Raw genomic sequence first — 20,573 nt, 5'->3', positions numbered from 1 at the left:
TATCATGGATTTGTTTACTAAGTGATTCTTCTCATCTTCTATCCAGATCACGTACCAAAACAGAAAATTGACATTATGACATAGCGTACAAAGGAATCAGTCATGTAGCTAAAGTGAGGAAGTAAAAAATTTGAATTTTTCTTAGACTTCCCAAACAGTGTTGTTCAAATAGTGCAGTGTGATTTGTTTACCGAGGAATAGTTTGAGAAATATAGGCGCTTCCAAATGAAAACCGAAACTATGAACTTCCCCAAAATATCTGTGGCAATAGAAATGATAAAACCGGCGATACAACCTTTTTCTACACGCGAGGATCAGTGTGGCTGTCTTCCGTGTATCGCAATGCAGCAGCGTGACAGAGAGAGGTTGTGTGTAAAGGTTGATTGTTTTCATAAAGCCAAGATACGGGTACAGTTGTTGTTTCAGCAAACTGCCCGTTTTTCGCTCGCTTTAAATTTGCTCAGTGAACAATTCCTCTCATAAGACCAATCTCGAAGAATTCTCTTTGCTATTTTTCCAGGAGTTCAGTAGCAGTGGCAAATGTTGCAACAGTTTTTAATCTGAATGATGAAACCCTCAGATGTTATTGATCAAGTCAAGTTTGCCTTGAAGAGAAGGTAAGTGAATCAATCAGCAATAGATCAGCTCCGGTCAGTTGTTTCCCGGCATTTTGGAAGAAACAAGATGCGAAAATATAGGCGTGTCAAGCGCAGCGGGTTTTTTTCCCGTGAAATTTGATTTACGAAACATTTGCAGACTGTAAACTTATGATACCTGGAAAACGATTCTGCTGAAAACTGAAGAGTCTGAGGTACCTAGTTTTGTTGGTAAGCACGCAGTCACATTTTTGATTTACCATACATATTACGCATTTGCGTTTCAAGTGGAGGAAAAATTTAGTACAGCCAAATGTATGCAAAACTCACTCTCTAGCGTAGCCATGCGCGAAGAGGCATGATGTGCCCTTTTCAAAATGGCAGGTAAAACGTATTTAGTTCAATCATCTTTTTTTTAAAAAAAAATGCGATCTCCAAGAAAGTAGTTAAGTAGTTTATGACAAGTAAGAAGGTCAGAAGTTGTTGATATACACGTTTTAAGTTTTGTTTTTATTTATTTCTTTAACTGAAATTCCATTTCGCTCCATTTCAAGATCATCTTCATGATCCAGACAGATCGATCAGCTGTTAAAATTCTGGCTGGAAAGCCATCAACTCTGAAATGACAGCAAAAAATGCAAGATAAAAGTAATAATGATACTGTAAATTAATCTGCGGTGTTTCTTGTCATGGAGTCGGTGGTGTCTAGTCTTCCTCCGTCACTGTTGTTTGTTTGCTTATGAAACGCGTCTTGAACATGTTAGTTGTGGCCTGCATATGCCATGACGTGGGACAATGAATATCTTTCTTTTCTATGTTTGATATCACAAATCAACTTGTGTTGTCCAACTGAGGTTCATCGTTATCCTGGTTTGATTCTTTTAACCCAATTTACGAGAAGTGTTACCCTTGAAGGTGAGTTAAATATAGAGAAGGCAGATTTGAGTCCTCTTGAATATTTTCAAAACACGGTCCGCTATCGACTTTTTGACTCTCCTATGGTCCATTCTATTTTATATGCAGAGCACTCATTGTCTCGTCAGTTTAGTTGCGCTTCTTAGTATATCTGAAATGATTTTAACATCACTAGAAAACAACTTTATTCATCTGACCATTTAACTCAATGTTTTCGGATGTATAGTCTTGTTTGGTGTTTAAACAGCAGATCTTTCTTGAGCTGATTGAGCAAAAAAAAAGGATTTTGTGTGGACGAGGGTAAAGTCCTCATCACTCAAATGAACTGAGCCATCCAAGCATTAAACCTTCGCTAATAAAGAAGCCTTTAAAAGTGAGAAAAGAAGATCAAATTCTATTTAGAGTAGCCACAAATTCTCGCTCCAAAAAACTGTAAAAGGAAAACATTTTTCTCTGGCACTCGCCTCCCACCATGTAGTTGTTGTTTCGATTAATTTACAATATGTGTTTTTCTCTCTTTTAGACCACCATGGCAAAAAGGATGTTGGTTAAATTATTGTTCCTGTTGATGCTCTCTGAAGTGCTGCTGTTTTCTGCCACTGAGGCAAAACCGTGGTGGAGAAGGCGCCGTCGTCGTAGCGCACCAGCCTGTAGCTCGTCCCGTCCAGCGGGAACATGGCACAACTCTTGGCACCAGCACTTCAAGAAATATTGTAGTAGCGGTAAGTAACGTTACGATTAGATTCTTCGCTCCTTTATTAACATCGTTTATTCTACTGAGTAGTTTTGATATACAGGTTTTTGCACTGGAACCACTTTATCACTTACCCAATCACCCAATAATAATACAAAGCTTATATAGTGCCTATTAAAAACGTCTCTAAGCGTTTTACAATTCTAAAAAGCTAATATGTAAGCTACGTACTCTCACATGTACACCCACGCACAAACGCGCTCACGCATCCACTCACGAACTCGCGCGCCCACGCACCCACGTGCACTCGCATGCGTTATGCGTTCCCACACTAGCATACACACGCTCTCTCTGCATCACTGAATAAAGCAAAAAACCCTGCAAATTATGTCTTTGACATAAAATCATACTTGACGAGATCTACATCTTCATCTACATTTAATTCTGTCGGGTAAAGTCGTGAGACATCACACCAACTTTCCTTAAAAATAGATTACAAATGTGAAGCTAAATAAAAGAAAAAAATTAAAAATAAACTGAATAAAAATGAAAATAAATAAATAAAAAATTAAATAATAAAAATAATGTGTAAAAATTTAAGAAGAGGTTTTTTTGGAAATTAATCCTCTTCAGGAAATCTAGTTATCCTAACAGCAAAACAACAACAATCCTCCCTCTACACTAAGAAGAGGCGAGAAGCTGAGGATAATATATGAGATTTATATGAAGTTCAGTGGTAGATAACTGAGACAGATAATTTTGTTACATTAGACCAGGACTGTTTTGATCACTGATATGTTTTCAACACTTAATATTAACATGTAATTTTGGTCTCTCTTGAAAGGTTACTCAATGTACAAGTGGAAAAGTCACCACCGAAATTGCAAAGAAGATCGCATTCATTATTTTATGTGTAAACGTGCTCCTTTTCATGGCAGCTGTACATGGGGCAACCATTGGCAGAACAAGCTTGACCAACCATTAACCTTCGAGTGTCCCCAATATGGCTTCATCTCGGGAATCGAGAGCAAATTCTCTTGGCCCGCCAGGGATCGCTGGTAAATTAACCTTTCTAAGTAGCTGGGAAGCAATGTACTTGATTAATTGCACACATCGCACCATCTATGTTTACCTGACCTATGCTGTATTTCTCTGGATATATAGCTGAACGCGAATCTTTAGGAAACTTTTCACAGTAATAGGTCTTTGAAGTAGAAAAATGATGATTGTTGGGTATATTTCTCGAGACATGTCGCTGGAAAACGTTATTTCATTTCAGTTAAATTACTTGCAGCTTGCGGTTAATAGCGGCAGGAAAAAGTCCAGCAAGATTTCAACATACAACGTAACTTCTTAACTAGTGACATATCATATATCATGAATAACCTGGTTACGACAGGAAGGTTTTCCCCTCTTTTGAAAAAAGGAACTTCTCCTTTTTAGGTTTGACTTCCGCTGTTGCCATAGGCATGGATATGCGACACACAGTTGTTATTGGACCAAGTATGTAAACAACTGGGACCAGGACGTTGACTACTCGGTTCCTTACCCTTACCATTTGGTCGGAGTTCACAGTTATCATTATAATAAAGCCGAGTAAGTATTAATTTGCTTCCATATTATTGCTGCTTGTCAGAATTTAATAACCAAAGCTAGAGCAGTTCCCACTCACTAAACTTGTAAGCAGTGTAATCGAGTCGGACGTGACTCAAAAGAAAGCTGAGCGTTTTCTCTTATCTAACGCTTCTGATATTTTTGTCATTTTAAGAGATCGTCGCTGGAGGTTCAAAATCTGTCGATTTTACAAGTACAGCGGTAAATGAGAACCGTTTTAAAGCACGCACCAAGAAGAAGCATTCTGAACAGGGAGCATTAAGACGTCCAGCGCCTAAAACGTAGTTTAGTAGAATAAGAATACCAAAGCTTACTGGTGAGGGAAGATATAAGGTGGAGAAATTTAAGGTTTTTACATTTACATGAAATGTAATTTAAAGGAAAAATGCATGGTGCTTTGCTGAGCTAAGCTGTATGGTGATGGGATAATAAAGAGTTTTATAAAATGACTTTGGCTTTTGTCTTGATTTCAGATGGGAAATTTAAACGGAAGGAAAATGATGAATTAGATTGCCCCTGTTACTAAGTTACCAAACTATTAAATATTGGCAAAACCATTCTCTCACAAAAGCACTCAGTGATTTTTTTATTTTTTGCTGGTAAAGAATAACTATTCAGAATGCAGAGATTTAGTCAGCGTTCCAAATATTTCGGTGTCATGGCTTAGCTCACCGAGCTTCCTTAGCTTTTTGATCTTTTTGAATTCGACTTTGAATGTCCAATGAAGCTTTCACCAGGGGTTATAGTGATGAGGTTACGCTACATAAATCGTAGAGTCATCCCGAGGAAAAATGAGCTAGTGTGCCAACTTACTTTATACGAAGAAACCTCATTTTTATTGAAGGTAAGATCAAGCCGTTTTCCATGTTCATAATAGGCCAAACAAATTTATTTAGCCCCTTCCCTATACAAAGCCTCTTCCTTTCAGGGATAAAATTATAAATAAGCTTCCTCCCTATACTAAACTCCCCTTCTCCGCCCCAGTCGGATATTAATGTACATATAGTTATCTTCATTTGACTTAACAACACTTCACCTTCCTTATCTCATCTTCCCTTGGATTCACTTACAGGTTTCACTTTGCTTCACTCAACTTTACTTTGCTTTACTCAACTTCATTTTGCTTCACTCAACTTCACTTTGCTTCACTCAATTCCTTTCCTTAATTCACTCAACTTCACTTTGCTTCACTCAATTCCTTTCCTTAATTCACTCAACTTCACTTTGCTTCACCCAACTTCTCTTTGCTTCGCTCAACTTCACTTGCCTTCACTTAACTCCACTTGGCATCACTCAACTTCACTTTGCTTCATTCAACTTCACTTTGCTTCACGCAACTTCTCTTTGCTTCACTCAACTTCTCTTTGCTTCACTCAACTTCACTTTGCTTCACTGAACTTCTCTTTGCTTCAGTCAACTTCTCTTTGCTTCACTCAACTTCTTTTTGCTTCACTCAACTTCACTTTGCTTCACTCAACTTCACTTTCCTTCAGTCAACTTCACTTTGCATCACTCAACTTCACTTTGCTTCACTCAACTTCACTTTCCTTCAGTCAACTTCACTTTGCATCACTCAACTTCACTTTGCTTCACTCAACTTAACTTTGCTTCACTCAACTTCACTTTGCTTCACTCAACTTTACTTTGCTTCACTCAACTTTACTTTGCTTCACTCAACTTCACTTTGCTTCACTCAACTTTACTTTGCTTCACCGAACTTCTCTTTGCTTCACTCAACTTCACTTTGCTTCACTCAACTTCATTTTGCACCACTCAACTTCTCTTTGCTTCACTCAACTTCTCTTTGCTTCACTCAACTTCTCTTTGCTTCACTCAACTTCACTTTGCATCACTCAACTTCACTTTGCTTCACTCAACTTCACTTTGCTTCACTGAACTTCTCTTTGCTTCACTGAACTTCTCTTTGCTTCACTCAACTTCTCTTTGCTGCACTCAACTTCACTTTGCTTCACCCAACTTCTCTTTGCTTCACTCAACTTTACTTTCCTTCACAAAACTTCACTTTGCATCACTCAAATTCACTTTGCTTCACTCAACTTAACTTTGCTTCACTCAACTTCACTTTGCTTCACTCAACTTTACTTTGCTTCACTCAACTTCACTTTGCTTCACTCAACTTTACTTTGCTTCACTCAACTTCACTTTGCTTCACTCAACTTTACTTTGCTTCACCGAACTTCTCTTTGCTTCACTCAACTTCACTTTGCTTCACTCAACTTCATTTTGCACCACTCAACTTCTCTTTGCTTCACTCAACTTCTCTTTGCTTCACTCAACTTCTCTTTGCTTCACTCAACTTCACTTTGCATCACTCAACTTCACTTTGCTTCACTCAACTTCACTTTGCTTCACTCAACTTCTCTTTGCTTCACTCAACTTCTCTTTGCTTTACTCAACTTCTCTTTGCTTCACTCAACTTCACTTTGCTTCACCCAACTTCTCTTTGCTTCACTCAACTTTACTTTCCTTCACAAAACTTCACTTTGCATCACTCAACTTCACTTTGCTTCAGTTCAACTTCACTTTGCTTCACGCAACTTCTCTTTGCTTCACTGAACTTCTCTTTGCTTCACTCAACTTCACTTTGCTTCACTGAACTTCTCTTTGCTTCAGTCAACTTCTCTTTGCTTCACTTAAATTCACTTTGCTTCACTCAACTTCACTTTGCTTCACATAACTTCACTTTTCTTCACTCAACTTCTCTTTGCTTCACTCAACTTCACTTTCCTTCAGTCAACTTCACTTTGCATCACTCAACTTCACTTTGCTTCATTCAACTTCACTTTGCTTCACTCAACTTTTCTTTGCTTCACTGAACTTCACTTTGCTTCACTCAACTTCACTTTGCTTCACTCAACTTCTCTTTGCTTCACTCAACTTCACTTTGCATCACGCAACTTCACTTTGCTTCAATCAACTTCACTTTGCTTCACTCAACTTCTCTTTGCTTCACTCAACTTCTCTTTGCTTCACTCAACTTCACTTTGCATCACTTAACTTCACTTTGCTTTACTCAACTTCACTTTGCATCACCCAACTTCACTTTGCTTCACTCAACTTCACTTTGCTTCACTCAACTTCTGATCTTTGCTTCACTCAAGTTTTCTTTGCTTTACTCAACTTCACTTTCCTTCACTCAACTTCACTTCGCTTCACTCAACTTCTCTTTGCTTCACTCAACTTCACTTTGCTTCACTCAACTTCTTTTGCTTCACTCAACTTCACTTTGCTTCACTCAACTTCTGATCTTTGCTTCACTCAGGTTTTCTTTGCTTTACTCAACTTCACTTTCCTTCACTCAACTTCACTTCGCTTCACTCAACTTCTCTTTCCTTCACTCAACTTCTCTTTCCTTCACTCAACTTCTCTTTGCTTCACTCAACTTCACTTTCCTTCACTCAAATTCACTTTGCATCACTCAACTTCACTTCGCTTCACTCAACTTCACTTTGCTTCACTCAACTTCACTTTGCTTTTCTTAACTTCACTTTGTTTCACTCAACTTCACTTCGTCTTACTCAACTTTACTTGTTCCACTCAAGTTCACTTGACCTCACTTAACCTCACTTTGCCAGACCGTCGACTGCACCATAGCTTCACTTCACTTCACTTTGCTTCACTCTACCTCACCTTATTTCACTGAACTCTTTTTTGCTTCACTCAACCTCAGTTTGTTTCACTCGACTTCTTTTTGTTCCATCAGTTTCACTTTCCTTCACTTGACTTCAGTCTGATTCACTCAACTTGACTTGTCTTCCCTGCCTTCTTACGCTGGTGTCGTGTTAAGACTCAAATTCACTCGACTTCATTTAACTTCACTTTGATTCTCTTCTCTTCACGTTTCCTAATGTATGTTTACTTCGCTGCATTTAAATTTGATTTCCCCTCACTTACTGGGGCCAGAAACAAAGCGGTTTTTTCCTCTTCGCGCTGGACTCAACTGACCACTTTGTTTCACTTATTCACCTTTTAACTGATCAACGCTACTCACCTTCAGTTGGCTTCAGTCACGTTCTCCTGTTAAAAAAGGACATTATATTGACTAAGGGCCTGTTTACATGATTCCGGAATGACTTTCATTCCGGAACGAAACTTGTTCCGGAATGAGGTTCGTTCTGCATTTACATGACAGAGTCGACTGGTTCAACCAAAGGCATTTTCACGTGCGCGGTTTTCGCGCGAGATCAAAACAAGATGGCGCATGTTTCGCGCAAACATGTTTTTGTACCTATTAATGGCCGTATCTGCAATTTTAACGAGTACTTTGACCATAGAGCTGCTTCACTGGGCTAAATAGTGAATGCTATTACGTTTTTCGCTCTGTATTCAAACTGTGGAGTCCGTATGTGGTTTCATGAGTTGTGATTTCATCTCGGAACGAAATTCGTTCTGCGTTTACATGATACCAGAATGAAATGTCATTCCAGAATGAAAGTTTCATTCCGGAATGAAAACCGGAATGAACTCATTCCGGAATGACTTGACTTTCGTCTCGGTATCATGTAAACAGATACAGAGAAATGTATGGGGATGGAATGAACTCGTTCCGGAATGAAAGTCATTCCGGAATCATGTAAACAGGCCCTAAGATACTTCAGGTCTCGCTATGGAACTTACTGAGTTTTTGGCATATAAATAAGGCCGTTTCAAATGTTCCCAGAAAAACTTGATCATATATAAATGATACAGCTCAGTTACCTTTTTGACTTAAACTTGGTGAGATACTGATATAATTTTTCAACTAGAGTTACAGATTTTTAAGAATATTTCCTTCCGATGGCACAATATGGTTGACTTGGACAGGGGACTGGATTGTCGAGGCCTGGGCCCGTTTCTCAAAAGTCCCGAGAACTTCTCGGTCCCGAATACTTCTCGGGGCTCTTTTCGGGCGCGTTTCTCGGGTTCGGAAAAGCGGTTCTCAAAAGGTCCGAAAGTGTCCCGTATTTTTCGGGGAGGTTTTCGGGATTTGTAACGCAAGAAATAGCGCGTGCTTCAATTTTCCAGCCTGTGATTGGCTCAAAAATTGCAATTGACACCGCTGCACTGATAATAAGACCACAATATTGTCAAAATATTGTTAAAAACTGTGTAGCGCAGTCTGTTGATCACATAATAAAGTTAGAGTTTCGTTTATGCGCTAATTTTTGTAAATAAATCCAGACGTTTCGGGACTTCTGTCCCTTCATCAGTGGAAAATAGCCGTTAAAGTCAGCGCGCGTCATTTTCTTTGAATGTGGCAACATTGCGTGCGCGCGCGCTAACTGAGTCCATTTGAATAAAAGCAAAGTCAATGTTTATGCCGCGCGGCTGTAGAGTGCGGCATTTGAAGATCAGGCGGCCTTCCGCGCTGCGTCTTTCTCTGATGTTCGTAAGGCCTGATCGCACAACAGACACCATCATGTCATCTGTTGTGTGACCAGGCGAGGAGAAATGTTTTGCTACGGGCAGGTCAACTTTCCTCTCGACAGATCTTAAATGTTCGCAGAACCTGTCACCGAGCCTACGTCCTGTTTCGCCAATGTACGACATGGTGCATGCACGACAAGTGATAATATAAACGATGTTACTGGTCGTGCACGAGAACCTTTGTCGTATTGTCAGCGGTCCACCAGGGGTGTTGATCTGGGAGGCTGGATTGGTATGGGCGCAGGTCCTGCATCGTGGGCGGTGGCACGGAAAGGTTCCATGGGGTTCATCCCCTGTGTTAGCGCCGGATTGAAGACTGCTGCGAACCAAGGAATCTCTTAAATTGGTGTCCCGGCGGTAAGCACCGAGTACGCGCGAGTTGTCAAAGAGTTCCTTTGTTTCAGGATCTGATTTGAGCAGAGAGAAGTTCTTTGAAAGAATGTTCTTCACGTGGCGGTTGATTGGGTTGTAAGTTAATACCAAGGGGATAACTTGCTCGTTGGATTGCCCGTCGTTAGATGGTCGCAAGGCAGTTTCGCGGGAGATGCTGTTGACGCGTTGGAGGGCTCGCTCTACAACTGCTGGAGGATACTCACGGTGCAGAAAGAAAGATGACATTTCTTTGCTTTTGGTGTTATAGTCATTTTCGTCACTGCATATTCGTTTGAGGCGTAGAAACTGGCTATAAGGGACGGAGTTCTTACACTGGACAGGATGTGCCGAAGTGTACGTGAGATACGAGTGTGAGTCGGTTTCCTTGTAGTGAATGGTTGTCGCTAGTCCTTGAGGTGTTGGCTTCAGGAAGAGGTCTAGGAAAGGAAGCTGTTTGTCACTGATGGCCCAGGTGAACTGAAGGCTTGGATGAAAGTTGTTAACGAACGTGGCAAAGTCGTCAAGTTCGCTCTTGCTACAAGCAGCTGCCCCTACAATGTCATCAATATAACGCATGTAGAGGTCAGGCTTCCTCTCAGGATACTGTTGGAAAATCTGTTCTTCGACGTGGCCGACGAACAGACAGGCGTAGTTGGGCCCCAGTCTACTTCCCATTGCCACGCCACCCGTTTGTTGGTAGAAACCTCCATTGAAACTGAAGCTGTTAAGTGTGAGGACCAACTCTGCAAGGCGTACTAAAGTATGCGTAGGTGGTTCCAGCACTGGCCGTTTGTCTAAGAAATGTGTTAACGCTAAAAGGCCATCGTTGTTTGGTATTACTGTGTACAAAGACTTGATGTCCATTGTGAACACAAAACGATTAGCGCTGGTCGTCGGATAGCTAAAAGTCTGCGCGATGTCGAGCATGTGGTTGGTGTCCTTGACATAGCTGGGCAAACTGCGAACTAAGGGAGAAGTGATTTGATCGAGGTAAGTTGCCAAGAGCTCAGTGGGGCAGTTGCATGCCGACACAATAGGTCTCCCTGGGTTGCCTGGCTTGTGTATCTTTGGGAGGAGGTAAAACTTGGAAGTGCGAGGGTGATCTACAATGAGAATGGTAGCTGTAGCTGGAAGTTCTCCATTTGCAATGGCTTGTTGGACAACTGAAATTACTTTATTTTGATGTTCCGTTGTCAGGTCGTCATCAACACGTTGGTAAAAATTGTTGTCTGCAAGCTGTCGTTCAGCTTCCTGTATGTAAAGGTCACGATCCCACACTACAACGGCTCCACCCTTGTCGGCGGGTTTGATTACTATGTCGGTCCTTCGCTTTAAAGAGAGAAGGGCGGTCAGTTCACCCCGAGACAAATTCATTTTGGAGACGCGCTGCTTGAAATTAAGTTGTTTTACCTCTTTGCGACATTTAGTAATGTAATATTCTAATGCAGCACTGAGTTGGGTTTGTCACGTACGCATCAAATTCAAAACTATGAATCGTCTGCAAAGTTTTATCTCTGGCGATTTGTACAGTTTCAGCAATGTTTTTTTAACACTCATTCACCGCTGGGCTACTTAATGTAGACCAATGTACGGCAGCTTGATGTAAGTGTTTTTAAAAAGCGTTTGTTTAATTTTGTTTATTCGCAGCTTGTAATTTACGAAGTCGCGCTACAAACAGCCATTGTCGTGTTTTTGAGCCTTGAATCAGTTTGGTTGAATAAAGTTACTTTTGGTTGAATTCTCCTCTATCATTGTCACTCAGTACGTTGGCGGACTTGCTGTACATACTCTGAATGAATTTCGGACGTTTCTGTAAACAATTTCAGGCGGAAAAGTCGGCCATCAAGTATGTTTTTATCCGCGCTACGTTTTTCTTCGCGAAGTGAAAGTTCTTCTTGGAGTGCCGGAGTTTGTTTTGAAATTTGTCAATTAAACAACCGAATTCTTCGAGACGTCTTTCTCTCTCTCACATCCTTTACTGTTGTCCTTTTCAAACAAGCCTTTCGCCACCCATTGTTTTTATAAAAAGTGCTTTGGAGATGTAATTTTATAACGACAAAAGAAGTCCCCAGAAGTGTTTTCGGGAGGTCAAGAGCTCCCGTAAAGTTTACGGGAAAAAATGGAGTGATTTTCTCGGGCACGAAATTCTCGGGCGTTTTGAGAAACACGAAAAAGAGTTTTCGGGAGCTTTACGGGACTGTTTTCGGGCCCGAACAGTTTTCGGGACTTTTGGGAAACGCACGCCTGGATAACCGGCGGGGCCTTTGCACGAGGAAATGGTGGGTCTGTTAACAAATGATTTGATTGGCTAGATTTTAACAAAGGGACACGTAGCTCTGGGAACGAGGATGTGTACTTTCCATATTGACCTTAGATCACTGAATCCTGATTTTAGGTCAGTATTTTTAACCATATTTCAACACTAAATATTACATCGTTCCAGAACTCAAATTCTTAAAAACATATTGCTGGCCCTGTTACTAATAAAAGCTATCAACTGCACTGTCCTATTTAGGTCTTTCCTGGAAACGGCGGACCAACGGTTTTAACTGCTACAAGTTTCGCTGACTAATGGTTCAAACGTGTTCCCAACAGAACATTTTAAGCCGTTTTCAGTTAAAGTGGTCGTTTTCTGTTAAACTGCTTTTGTGATCGTCCGTTTTCACGGTTGGGTCTTTTCTGAGTGTGCTCGTGAGAGAAAAGGAACCCAAGACCTTTGTGATTGTGTCGGTGTACAATTCAACCCAAAACGGCATTTATAACGGAAAAATATTTTATTGGGAAACTTCAACTAAATCCAGCAGTAAGTTTAATAGTGAAAATTACCGAGAGAAAAAATAACGAAACATACCCTGAAAAAAAAAAGGTTAAATCATATCAAATTGCCACTATGATGTTCACTACAGTAATAGTCTGGTCTGCAATCTGAAGTAGAGGAAAATAAGTCTAAAATTTATAATGAAGGCTTTGTCCGATCCACGTAGATATCTAACTGATATGCAAACATATGCGTCTATAGTTTAATAAGCTTCTGTTTCCGTCATCGGCATAGACAAAACATTAAACGCTAATAGTGGTGATTTGGCTACGTTATCCGTCTAAAACACTTTCTTTTTAACTGCCAGAGTGAATTTCATTACAACAGTTGTGAATGGATAAAATACAATTCCTCGGGACTGATTAAGAGATATATATATAAAAACACAAATTCTCATTGTATACATCTTACTTGCGCATTCATAGCCTCAGGGAACTTTGTTTTTGATACCTCGCTGAGCCAATGTTAATGTTTTGGCTTTTTCTTGTTTTCGTCAACCAAGGCTCGAATCGTCATCAAAAGATAAAAGACGTAATTGTACGACGATAGAAAAATGGATGCTCATGTCCAAAAAATAAGCTCTCACTAAAAGAAAAATCTCGATGATTTGGTAAGTGCAGAATGCAATATGGAACAATTGAAAGTATGATGTTTTATATATGTTCGTGTTTATTTGCTTTATTTTACTTTCGGAAAAACTGTTCACAGGCCACTTGTATTCTTTCCCAGGTGTTCCTTACGCTAATCTTTGCAAACGTAACACGACACTTTTGTTCGTTTGTAACAAAATACTTTTGTCTTCCTTGAAAATGCGATAACATGAAACTTTTGTTTTTTGTTTGTTTTACGGCGGCATCGATGACATTTGTTTAATTTAATTAAGTTACGGTTTAGACTGCACGAAAGACGATTCTCAAAAACTAAAGAAACAAATCTAATCAAAAAACATATTTTTCGACAGGTTTTTTAAAACGCAGTACAGCTAGGATATTTGTTTCCTGGTTATCAGGTGTTCACGCCGAAAACCCCGGTGCAAGTTTTTGCATACCTAATTACGAAAGCGCTGTGAAAGTCTCAAAATCTAATTTAATTAATTTGCGGTTTTTACTTGGCGCCAAGAAGTCTGCAGGAAGCCTACCGCAAAGACGCAATACAAGCGATGTTCATGATAATTCCAGAAAACAACGTAGACTAATCTGCGCATGCGTTTGGTGTAAATTACGTTGAGTAGTACCACAAGGAGAGCAAAGGTTTTACTGAAACAAATATATACCTTTGAGATCCTCATATAAAAGTAACGTAGATGTGCTCTACGTTTTACTTGGGGGGTATGGTCAGGTGCTCCCACCCCAACCCCCTCCACAGGAATAATTAATTAATTGATATTAATTAATTAATTGACTATTAAAGTTTACACGTTAGCGCACTAGCGGGTTAGCGGACGACAGCCCCAACAAACCATCACAATAGTGCATTCTGCACTAAAAATCAGTGATAATAAGGTTGTCTGATGAACGCTAGACTAATTTTGAAGGCAAAAGTGAAGGTTATTTTAGATTATTATGCCGCAGGGCATTCTTTTAAAACACCAAATGTTCCGGGATCTAGAACAACTCGCTAACACAGCTTTTTTTTTTTTTATCACGAGCTATTTTGTATAAGGTTGACTCTAGGTTGCTCCAACAGTCGATCAGTTCGAGGTTGTTTTGTGTCAGTCACATTTTCACTGTAGTGGCAGTCTCGTCGAGAGGCGTTAACACTTTTCGCGATCACTGAGATTTAAGACGATAATAAACCTTACAACCGAATTAAAAGCCTAAAAAATTGTTTGATAGATCCTTTAATTTTGGAAAATTATCTCTTAGTTCTACCTCGTTCACTACTTAGGGCAACTGATAAAGGAATTGTTCAAAAGTCACACTTCTGAGTCTCTCAGTCCATTTCTCTCAGTTACATTTTATCCAAGTTCCAAGCCGTTCTATATTTATTAGCTTAATTTCGTCCATTCACCGGCAAAAGGGCGAGGAAAATTACGCTGTATTTTGACTCGCTTAATTCTGACTTCGTTCACGCAGTCATTGCAAATCTTTATCTTGAAAAGCTTTTGCTTTTTGTTAATGTGAAAACTTTAGTCACTTTTCATCTTGCCAGCTGTTTTCAGTTTGCATCTATCATTTGTTGTTGTTTTGTTGTTCGTCCTTCGTAATCGATCTATCATTTACTGCGTCAGTGGTTCTTCTCTCATGCCTGGTTCTACTCTCAAGTGTTGAGAAGATTGAGACGCACTGCTGAAGGTTATCAAAATGGAACAGAAAAGAGAAAAGCGAAAAATAGGTTAGAATGTAGGAATCTAAATTTCAGTGGTATATAAGTTGGTTTAAAAATTGAAATTAGACACCTTTAAGGGTATTAATAGAGAACAGGCGGGTAAACCTAAAGGTCTGTAACTTCGATTAAATTACGCTTGTTTTCCACAAAAGAGCATAACTTTACTCTGTTTACTAGCTTCGGTATGATCAAGAACAGAATCGCAAAGTCAGTAAGGTACTTAATGTTATGTTTGAAGGGATCTTCGAGTAATATTGACTACATTGTACAAATCTACTCCTAGCGATATGAAGCCACCCAAAAATAACAGCGGAAGAGCTAGGTGGATAACAAGATTAATTATTCGCTTGTCTCTCGGTTGCTCCAACAGTCGATAAGATCGAGGTTTCGTTTCAGTCGCATTTTCGCTAATGTGTTCAACGATAGTTTAGGATCTGTAATTGACATACAAGCGAGTAAAGAAGCATTCTCGTCGAGAAGCGTTGACACGTTGATTAAAAAAATGGTTGACAGATCCTTTTGGATAAATTATTTATCTCTCAGTTTTACCTCGTTCACAAATTAGGTCAACTGATTCAACGCTGGTATACAAATTGCTCAAAAGTCGCGCTTCCATAATAATAATATTAGTCCATTTCTCCGAGTTAAATTTTATTCGAGTTTCAAGCTGTCCTATACCAGCTAAATATCGTTTAGCCACCGGTGGAGGGGCGCGGAAAATTAGGCTGTATTTTGACTCGCTCAATTCTGACCTTGTTTTGCAGTCAGTGCTTTTGATCCAAATAATTCAAACGCACAAATAATTTTAGTATTCGCTTTCCAAGAAACGCGAACCTGTACTGCATTGGTTACCGATAGCGCGACTGTAGAACTAAAAAATGTCTGTATATAGTTTAATTGAGTTGCCTTCCTAGATTTTCTAGCAGAAACTGAACCGACAATTGCTTTACAAGTAAGGTGCAACTGACAAAGACATATTTCATTCGGAAGTTGAGTCTATTAGAGAAATAAACAGTGGCCTTTACAACAGAGATTCTCTCAAAAGTTTTATCTTCACGGAAAGCTGTTGCTTTTATCGATGTGAAAAATTATGTCAAGTATATGGTTATATCTTCATCTTGCTTTGGTTTGCGTTCTGCACTTAATGTGAAATGAAAGTAGTTAAAAAAGCCCTTATTGAGCATCGGACTTTTACTGTATGCCACTGGGATTCTTTTAGCATGCCTCGAAGTGTAGGGAAAACGCACCGCTGAAGGTAATCAAAATGGAACAGAGGAGAGAAAACGAAAAACAAGTTAGAGCGTAGGAATGGAAGAGTTAAGTTTCAAAATTTCATGCAGTTGAATCACTGTCTCACAATGAAACACATCGGAGTGTCTTAACATTGAGAACAAGGAAGTCTAAAATAGCTTTGATTAAATTAAAGTATTATTCCACAAAAGAGCAAAACTTTATCAGATACGGCTTGATCAAGAACAGGATCGCAAAAGACAATGAGATATTCCCATCCGATTCTTGAGTCATATACTGACTACACATTTACCCCTAGCGTTATGAAGCCACCCAAAAATAACAGAAGAGCTAGGCGGATAACGAGCAAGTTCCAGAAACTACAATTTGATGCTCAACGAGATAAATTATTCGCTGAATTGAATTTACGCAATTTAGAAGTTTGGACATACTAAATCGCAATTTCTAGATCGCTCAGTTTCTAAAAATTCCAAAAACTCATTGTATGATTTTTAGTGGTTTCATGATAAAACTCTTTCAAAGCGGAGAAGTAATTTAGTCAGAATGGACAGTTTCCTTAATGCGTGTATTTTATTGAATCAAAACTAAAAAAGAAGATAAGAAAATCAGCCGCGATTATTTTATACCCGAAAGGAAAACTACTTTCAGTATATTTTTGTTTTTAATTTAGTTTTTATAAACTGTAAAGTAGTAAGTTAAGTTTCAGTGGGATTGATTATGCAGTATTATGACTAAATTCCCTAGAACTGTAAACAACTTGAAATCTTTGAGGCAGACGGGGTTATATGTTTATTAGTACTAAAATGTTGAGGGATGAAAACTAGCTACCTCCTTAGTCGCGCAGCAAAAAAATGTTCTTTTAAATAATTTTATTTCGCTTAACTTGCTTAAAAAAACTAAGAAATATACCTTACACCTCATCTAGAATCTATCAATATTCATAAGATTTTTTGTCTAGTACAAAGGTCGTAAACTTGTTCGGAACATGTTAGTTTAATCTCAAACACGCACTTATCACTGTCTCATATCGACTTCTAACTTCACTCTCCGGCTACCTTGTGTTATACAACGGTACCGTTAAGTTGTCCATCTTCGCCAGTAAAAGAAGCTCGATCGATTTCTCCGTTTTACACGTACAGCCATCAACTTTTTTACTCGTAAGTAAAAAAATACCTTTTTGTAAATCTGGACAATGATTGAAAATCGGAAAACTAACCAGCAATAGTCAGTTTTGTCTAAAGAGATTTCGAAAAGCTCATTCACTAACACGAGTACAGTTTCAAACGAAATTTCTTTAAAGTTAGCGTTTCAGTGATGTGATTTCTCTCTTTTAGATCGCCATGACTGGAAAGATGTTGGTTAAATTGTTGTTCCTGCTGATGATTTCTGAAGTACTGCTGTTTTCTGTTTCCGAGGCCAAACCGTGGCTTTGGGGTAGCAGACGTCGTCGTCGTCGTAGCCGACCCACTTGTGACTCGTCGTCTCCAACTGAAGTCGCATGGGTCAACAAATGGCAAGAAGAATTTACTTTTGATTGTCCACTCGGTAAGTAAAGCTGTGAATCACACTCTGGTAACTTACAGAACTCCGCCCACGCGCCCACGCGCCCACGCGCCCACGCGCCCACGCGCCCACGCGCCCACGCGCCCACGCGCCCACGCGCCCACGAGTCTGTGGACGTCATTGATTGTTGACACAAATTCCCTCACTGCTGTTATTAGACAAACGCCAATACCGTACTATATGCTTCTGATCTCTTTTAAAGGCTCCTATATGACGTATTGGCAGAGTCAGCACCGAAATTGCAAAGAAGATCGCATCCATTATTTTAAATGTGAAAAAAGTACTGTGAGCTATAACAGCGGCAATTGTGCATGGACCAGCTATGTCAATGACTACGACCAACCAGTAAACTTCCTGTGTCCCCATAATGGCTTTATCACTGGAGTCACAAGCGAATACAGTAGCCAACACCGCGATCGCAGGTAAATTTGTTTGAGCGAATATTCGAGTAACAGAGATAATAAGTCAGATCAGTCAGTGGGGTAAAGAAAGCTATAAAACTCGTATGGTTTCAAGTGAAGCAACATTTTAGTTTAAAAAAAGTTAAAAAATATTGCGTCGACACATACTGAGAAGGTCTAGAAAACCGGTATAAGAAGTTTCTGCAGAGCTAGGAAATTAAATAGTTTTCTCCGAAAAAGGTAAATAGAAAATTTTAGTTTTCTCAGAACTTTTTAAATATTTAAGGTTTGGCTTCCACTGTTGCCATGTGAACGGTTTCAAGACGCACACCTGTATACTAAAACCGTATCCTGAAAACGACTGGGACCAGGAAGTTAAATACGAGGTTCCCGACGGCTACTATCTGGTCGGAGTCCACAGTGATCATCATAATCATTACGAGTAAGTATCTGATACTCTCTCGGAATTATTAGAAGGTTACAAATAAGACCAAACTTGCAATCAGTGTAAACCATCAAGGACGCTGTTTGCCACAATTTTACATTCGTTTTCTGAAAGTTTTCTGGCCAGAAATGTTTCGCTATGAGTTTCTTTATGGTACAAACGCGCGCGACAGGGATATAGTTTGCTAGATCCGATTCGCCCTCCCTTCTGTTATACTTCCTTATAGTTCATCTTAGCCCCCTTGAGTGCAACCAGTTCTATGAATTTAATCTGTCAGTAGCACCTATTAAAACCACTATTCTCGCCCTTGATCAACGATATTTTCGCCATGTTCACACAGCCTATAATGTCAAACTATTTGTCACCCCTTCTGACTTATGTTAACCTTGTTCCTTGTAGTACTGTACTGTTGCTGTTAACAGAACGTTTCTATTATTTTTATCATTTTAGGGATCGTCGCTGGAGTTTCAAGGTCTGTCAGATAGGCAAGAAAAAGTAAAACGCGATTCAAAGCAAGCACAGATAGCAAGTTGCATTTGTTGTTAAGTCAATTCGATTTAAAACAAGGAGCAGCATGAACGCTTAAATTGTAGTATAGATCACTGGTCATTGTTGGTGAGAATAAGTTTTGATTTACAAGGAATGTAAGGTGCTTTGTGGAGCCAAGCCGTATGGTGATGGGTTAATAAAAAGTTTTTTTTTTAAAAAGATTTGCGCTTGTTCCTTTGTCTCAAAACGCACAAAAGGGAAAGAAACTAAGAAAGCCGCTGTAGATACCAACGCTTTCTTGTTGAGTTGTTATAAATAACAGCGCCAGCTAATTTTGAGGGATTATACCCCCCTGCTGATTTGACTAAAACACATTTTCTAAATTTTCCGAAAAAAAAATATATATATTTGACAATCACCGACCCATGATGTGTGCTATTCTCGATTGTTTTGAATTGGACGACAGCTTTTATTTGAATTAACTAGATGAGTAGAGCTTCTTCTTTGATTTGTGAGGTTCGACTTTGAGTGGTAAAGTTTACGCTTAAAGAAATCATGGAACTCAAGATTCTATTACAAATCTCCAACATAAAACCTTAGACAAGAGTAAATAGTAAAATGAATTTAAATTCTTCCACGCGCGCTACTGAGGAAGACAATGAAACACCACAATTCTTACGTTTATTTTTTTTTTGAGATCGACTCATTTTGGTAGAATTGACGGTTAGATGAAACTCTCTCACGTTGATAATAGGTCCAACAAATTCGCTTTCTTTAGCTTCTCTCCCTATGTTAAGCCACTTAATGAGGGATAAGAAATTTAAAAAGCCTCCCCCGGACGTTTCAGAGCTAATTTTAAGTGTTGACTTTAGCAGGCAAACTTGACCGTGAATATTACTTAGCAGTTCTTTATGCGGACAAGAATTATATTCCTCGTTGTGGGACGCAAAATAAACACACACCCCTCCCTCTGGTGTTAATAGAGGACCAGATCTGGAAAAGGGATTTTGCTTATAAAATGTGAGCAATGCAGATGTACTGGGAAGCAAATCAAAGTTAATCATGCTATCTCTTCTTTTACGCTTTCTCTTCTTTAACTTTTATAATAATTTTTCCTGCTTTCAAGAGATAACTGCGACAGGACAAACACCTTCTACCACTCAAACTACCCAGTTACTCACAGGGCCCTAACGGCACCCCTTTTTAAATAAGAAAGGGACAATCTTCACTTTGCCACTCCCCTTTTTTTCACCTCTCAACCGTGTCCCCAGGGCTCGCTCTTTTTTTAGCCAACACCAAGAACGCAGACTCTGGCCCAGTTCGATATTTTGAAAATGGACAGAGTGCTCGTTTTCGATGAATAGCTAATCAACTGTTAGCTAAGCCTACTACAGTACAATTACACTACATACAATACTCTTGCATACATTTATAATGTGTATAGTTCCATAAATTATCCATACCTCCCTCATGGAAAGGATGTTTTCTAAGACCCCCCCCCCTTCCCCCCCCCCCCCCCCCACAAAAAAAAAACTCTGGAAGTTGCAATTTTAAAAGCTTCATACATTTCCTTAACGTTTGGCCTTTGAGACCCCTCCAAACCCCAGGAATTCCCAATCCCTTTTGTGGGGAGAGTATGAACATAATTTTTTCTGGAACC

General features: G+C 39.4%; 3 protein-coding genes across 8 annotated transcripts in view; 2 read left to right on the top strand and 1 right to left on the bottom strand.

Annotated features, from left to right (window-relative positions):
- Positions 1 to 246: 246 nt before the first annotated feature.
- On the top strand, positions 247 to 4,268 carry LOC144634078 (hemagglutinin/amebocyte aggregation factor-like). Of its 3 annotated transcripts, XM_078493034.1 has the most exons (6): positions 247 to 365; positions 521 to 617; positions 2,035 to 2,233; positions 3,050 to 3,263; positions 3,649 to 3,801; positions 3,974 to 4,268. In XM_078493034.1, exons 3-6 carry the CDS (start codon positions 2,041 to 2,043, stop codon positions 4,026 to 4,028), a joined length of 615 nt encoding a protein of 204 aa, XP_078349160.1. In that variant the 5' UTR covers positions 247 to 365; positions 521 to 617; positions 2,035 to 2,040; the 3' UTR covers positions 4,029 to 4,268. The 3 variants fall into 3 exon arrangements, with proteins under 3 accessions (XP_078349160.1, XP_078349158.1, XP_078349159.1); XM_078493032.1 differs by lacking the exons at positions 247 to 365; positions 521 to 617 and adding an exon at positions 1,366 to 1,511; XM_078493033.1 differs by lacking the exons at positions 247 to 365; positions 521 to 617 and having other exon boundaries at positions 1,999 to 2,233.
- Positions 4,124 to 20,573, bottom strand: part of LOC144634035 (uncharacterized) — a 44,871-nt gene continuing 28,421 nt past the window's right edge. The window contains exons 18-19 of one of the 3 annotated variants that reach the window (XR_013567144.1): positions 7,393 to 7,857; positions 4,124 to 7,353 (exon numbers count right to left, since the gene is read on the bottom strand). Coding sequence is in view for 2 of the 3 variants with exons in the window: in XM_078492976.1 (XP_078349102.1) it covers positions 7,861 to 7,882 (22 nt within the window). In the remaining variant the exon portion in view is untranslated. Of the gene's footprint in view, positions 7,883 to 20,573 lie in introns of all 3 variants that reach the window. The other 2 variants (XM_078492977.1, XM_078492976.1) reach the window with 2 other exon arrangements.
- LOC144634075 (hemagglutinin/amebocyte aggregation factor-like) lies at positions 13,920 to 19,134 on the top strand. 2 transcript variants are annotated; one of them, XM_078493027.1, is made up of 5 exons: positions 13,920 to 13,982; positions 17,350 to 17,560; positions 17,781 to 18,000; positions 18,266 to 18,421; positions 18,875 to 19,134. In XM_078493027.1, exons 1-5 carry the CDS (start codon positions 13,947 to 13,949, stop codon positions 18,921 to 18,923), a joined length of 672 nt encoding a protein of 223 aa, XP_078349153.1. In that variant the 5' UTR covers positions 13,920 to 13,946; the 3' UTR covers positions 18,924 to 19,134. The 2 variants fall into 2 exon arrangements, with proteins under 2 accessions (XP_078349153.1, XP_078349154.1); XM_078493028.1 differs by lacking the exon at positions 13,920 to 13,982 and adding an exon at positions 17,010 to 17,172.

The sequence above is a fragment of the Oculina patagonica genome, chromosome 12 (assembly GCF_052425735.1).
Source record: "Oculina patagonica isolate OP01 chromosome 12, crgOcupat, whole genome shotgun sequence".
Lineage (NCBI taxonomy): Eukaryota > Metazoa > Cnidaria > Anthozoa > Scleractinia > Oculinidae > Oculina > Oculina patagonica.
The sequence above is the reverse complement of the archived record's forward strand: the minus strand, read 5'-3'. Positions and strand labels throughout refer to the sequence as shown.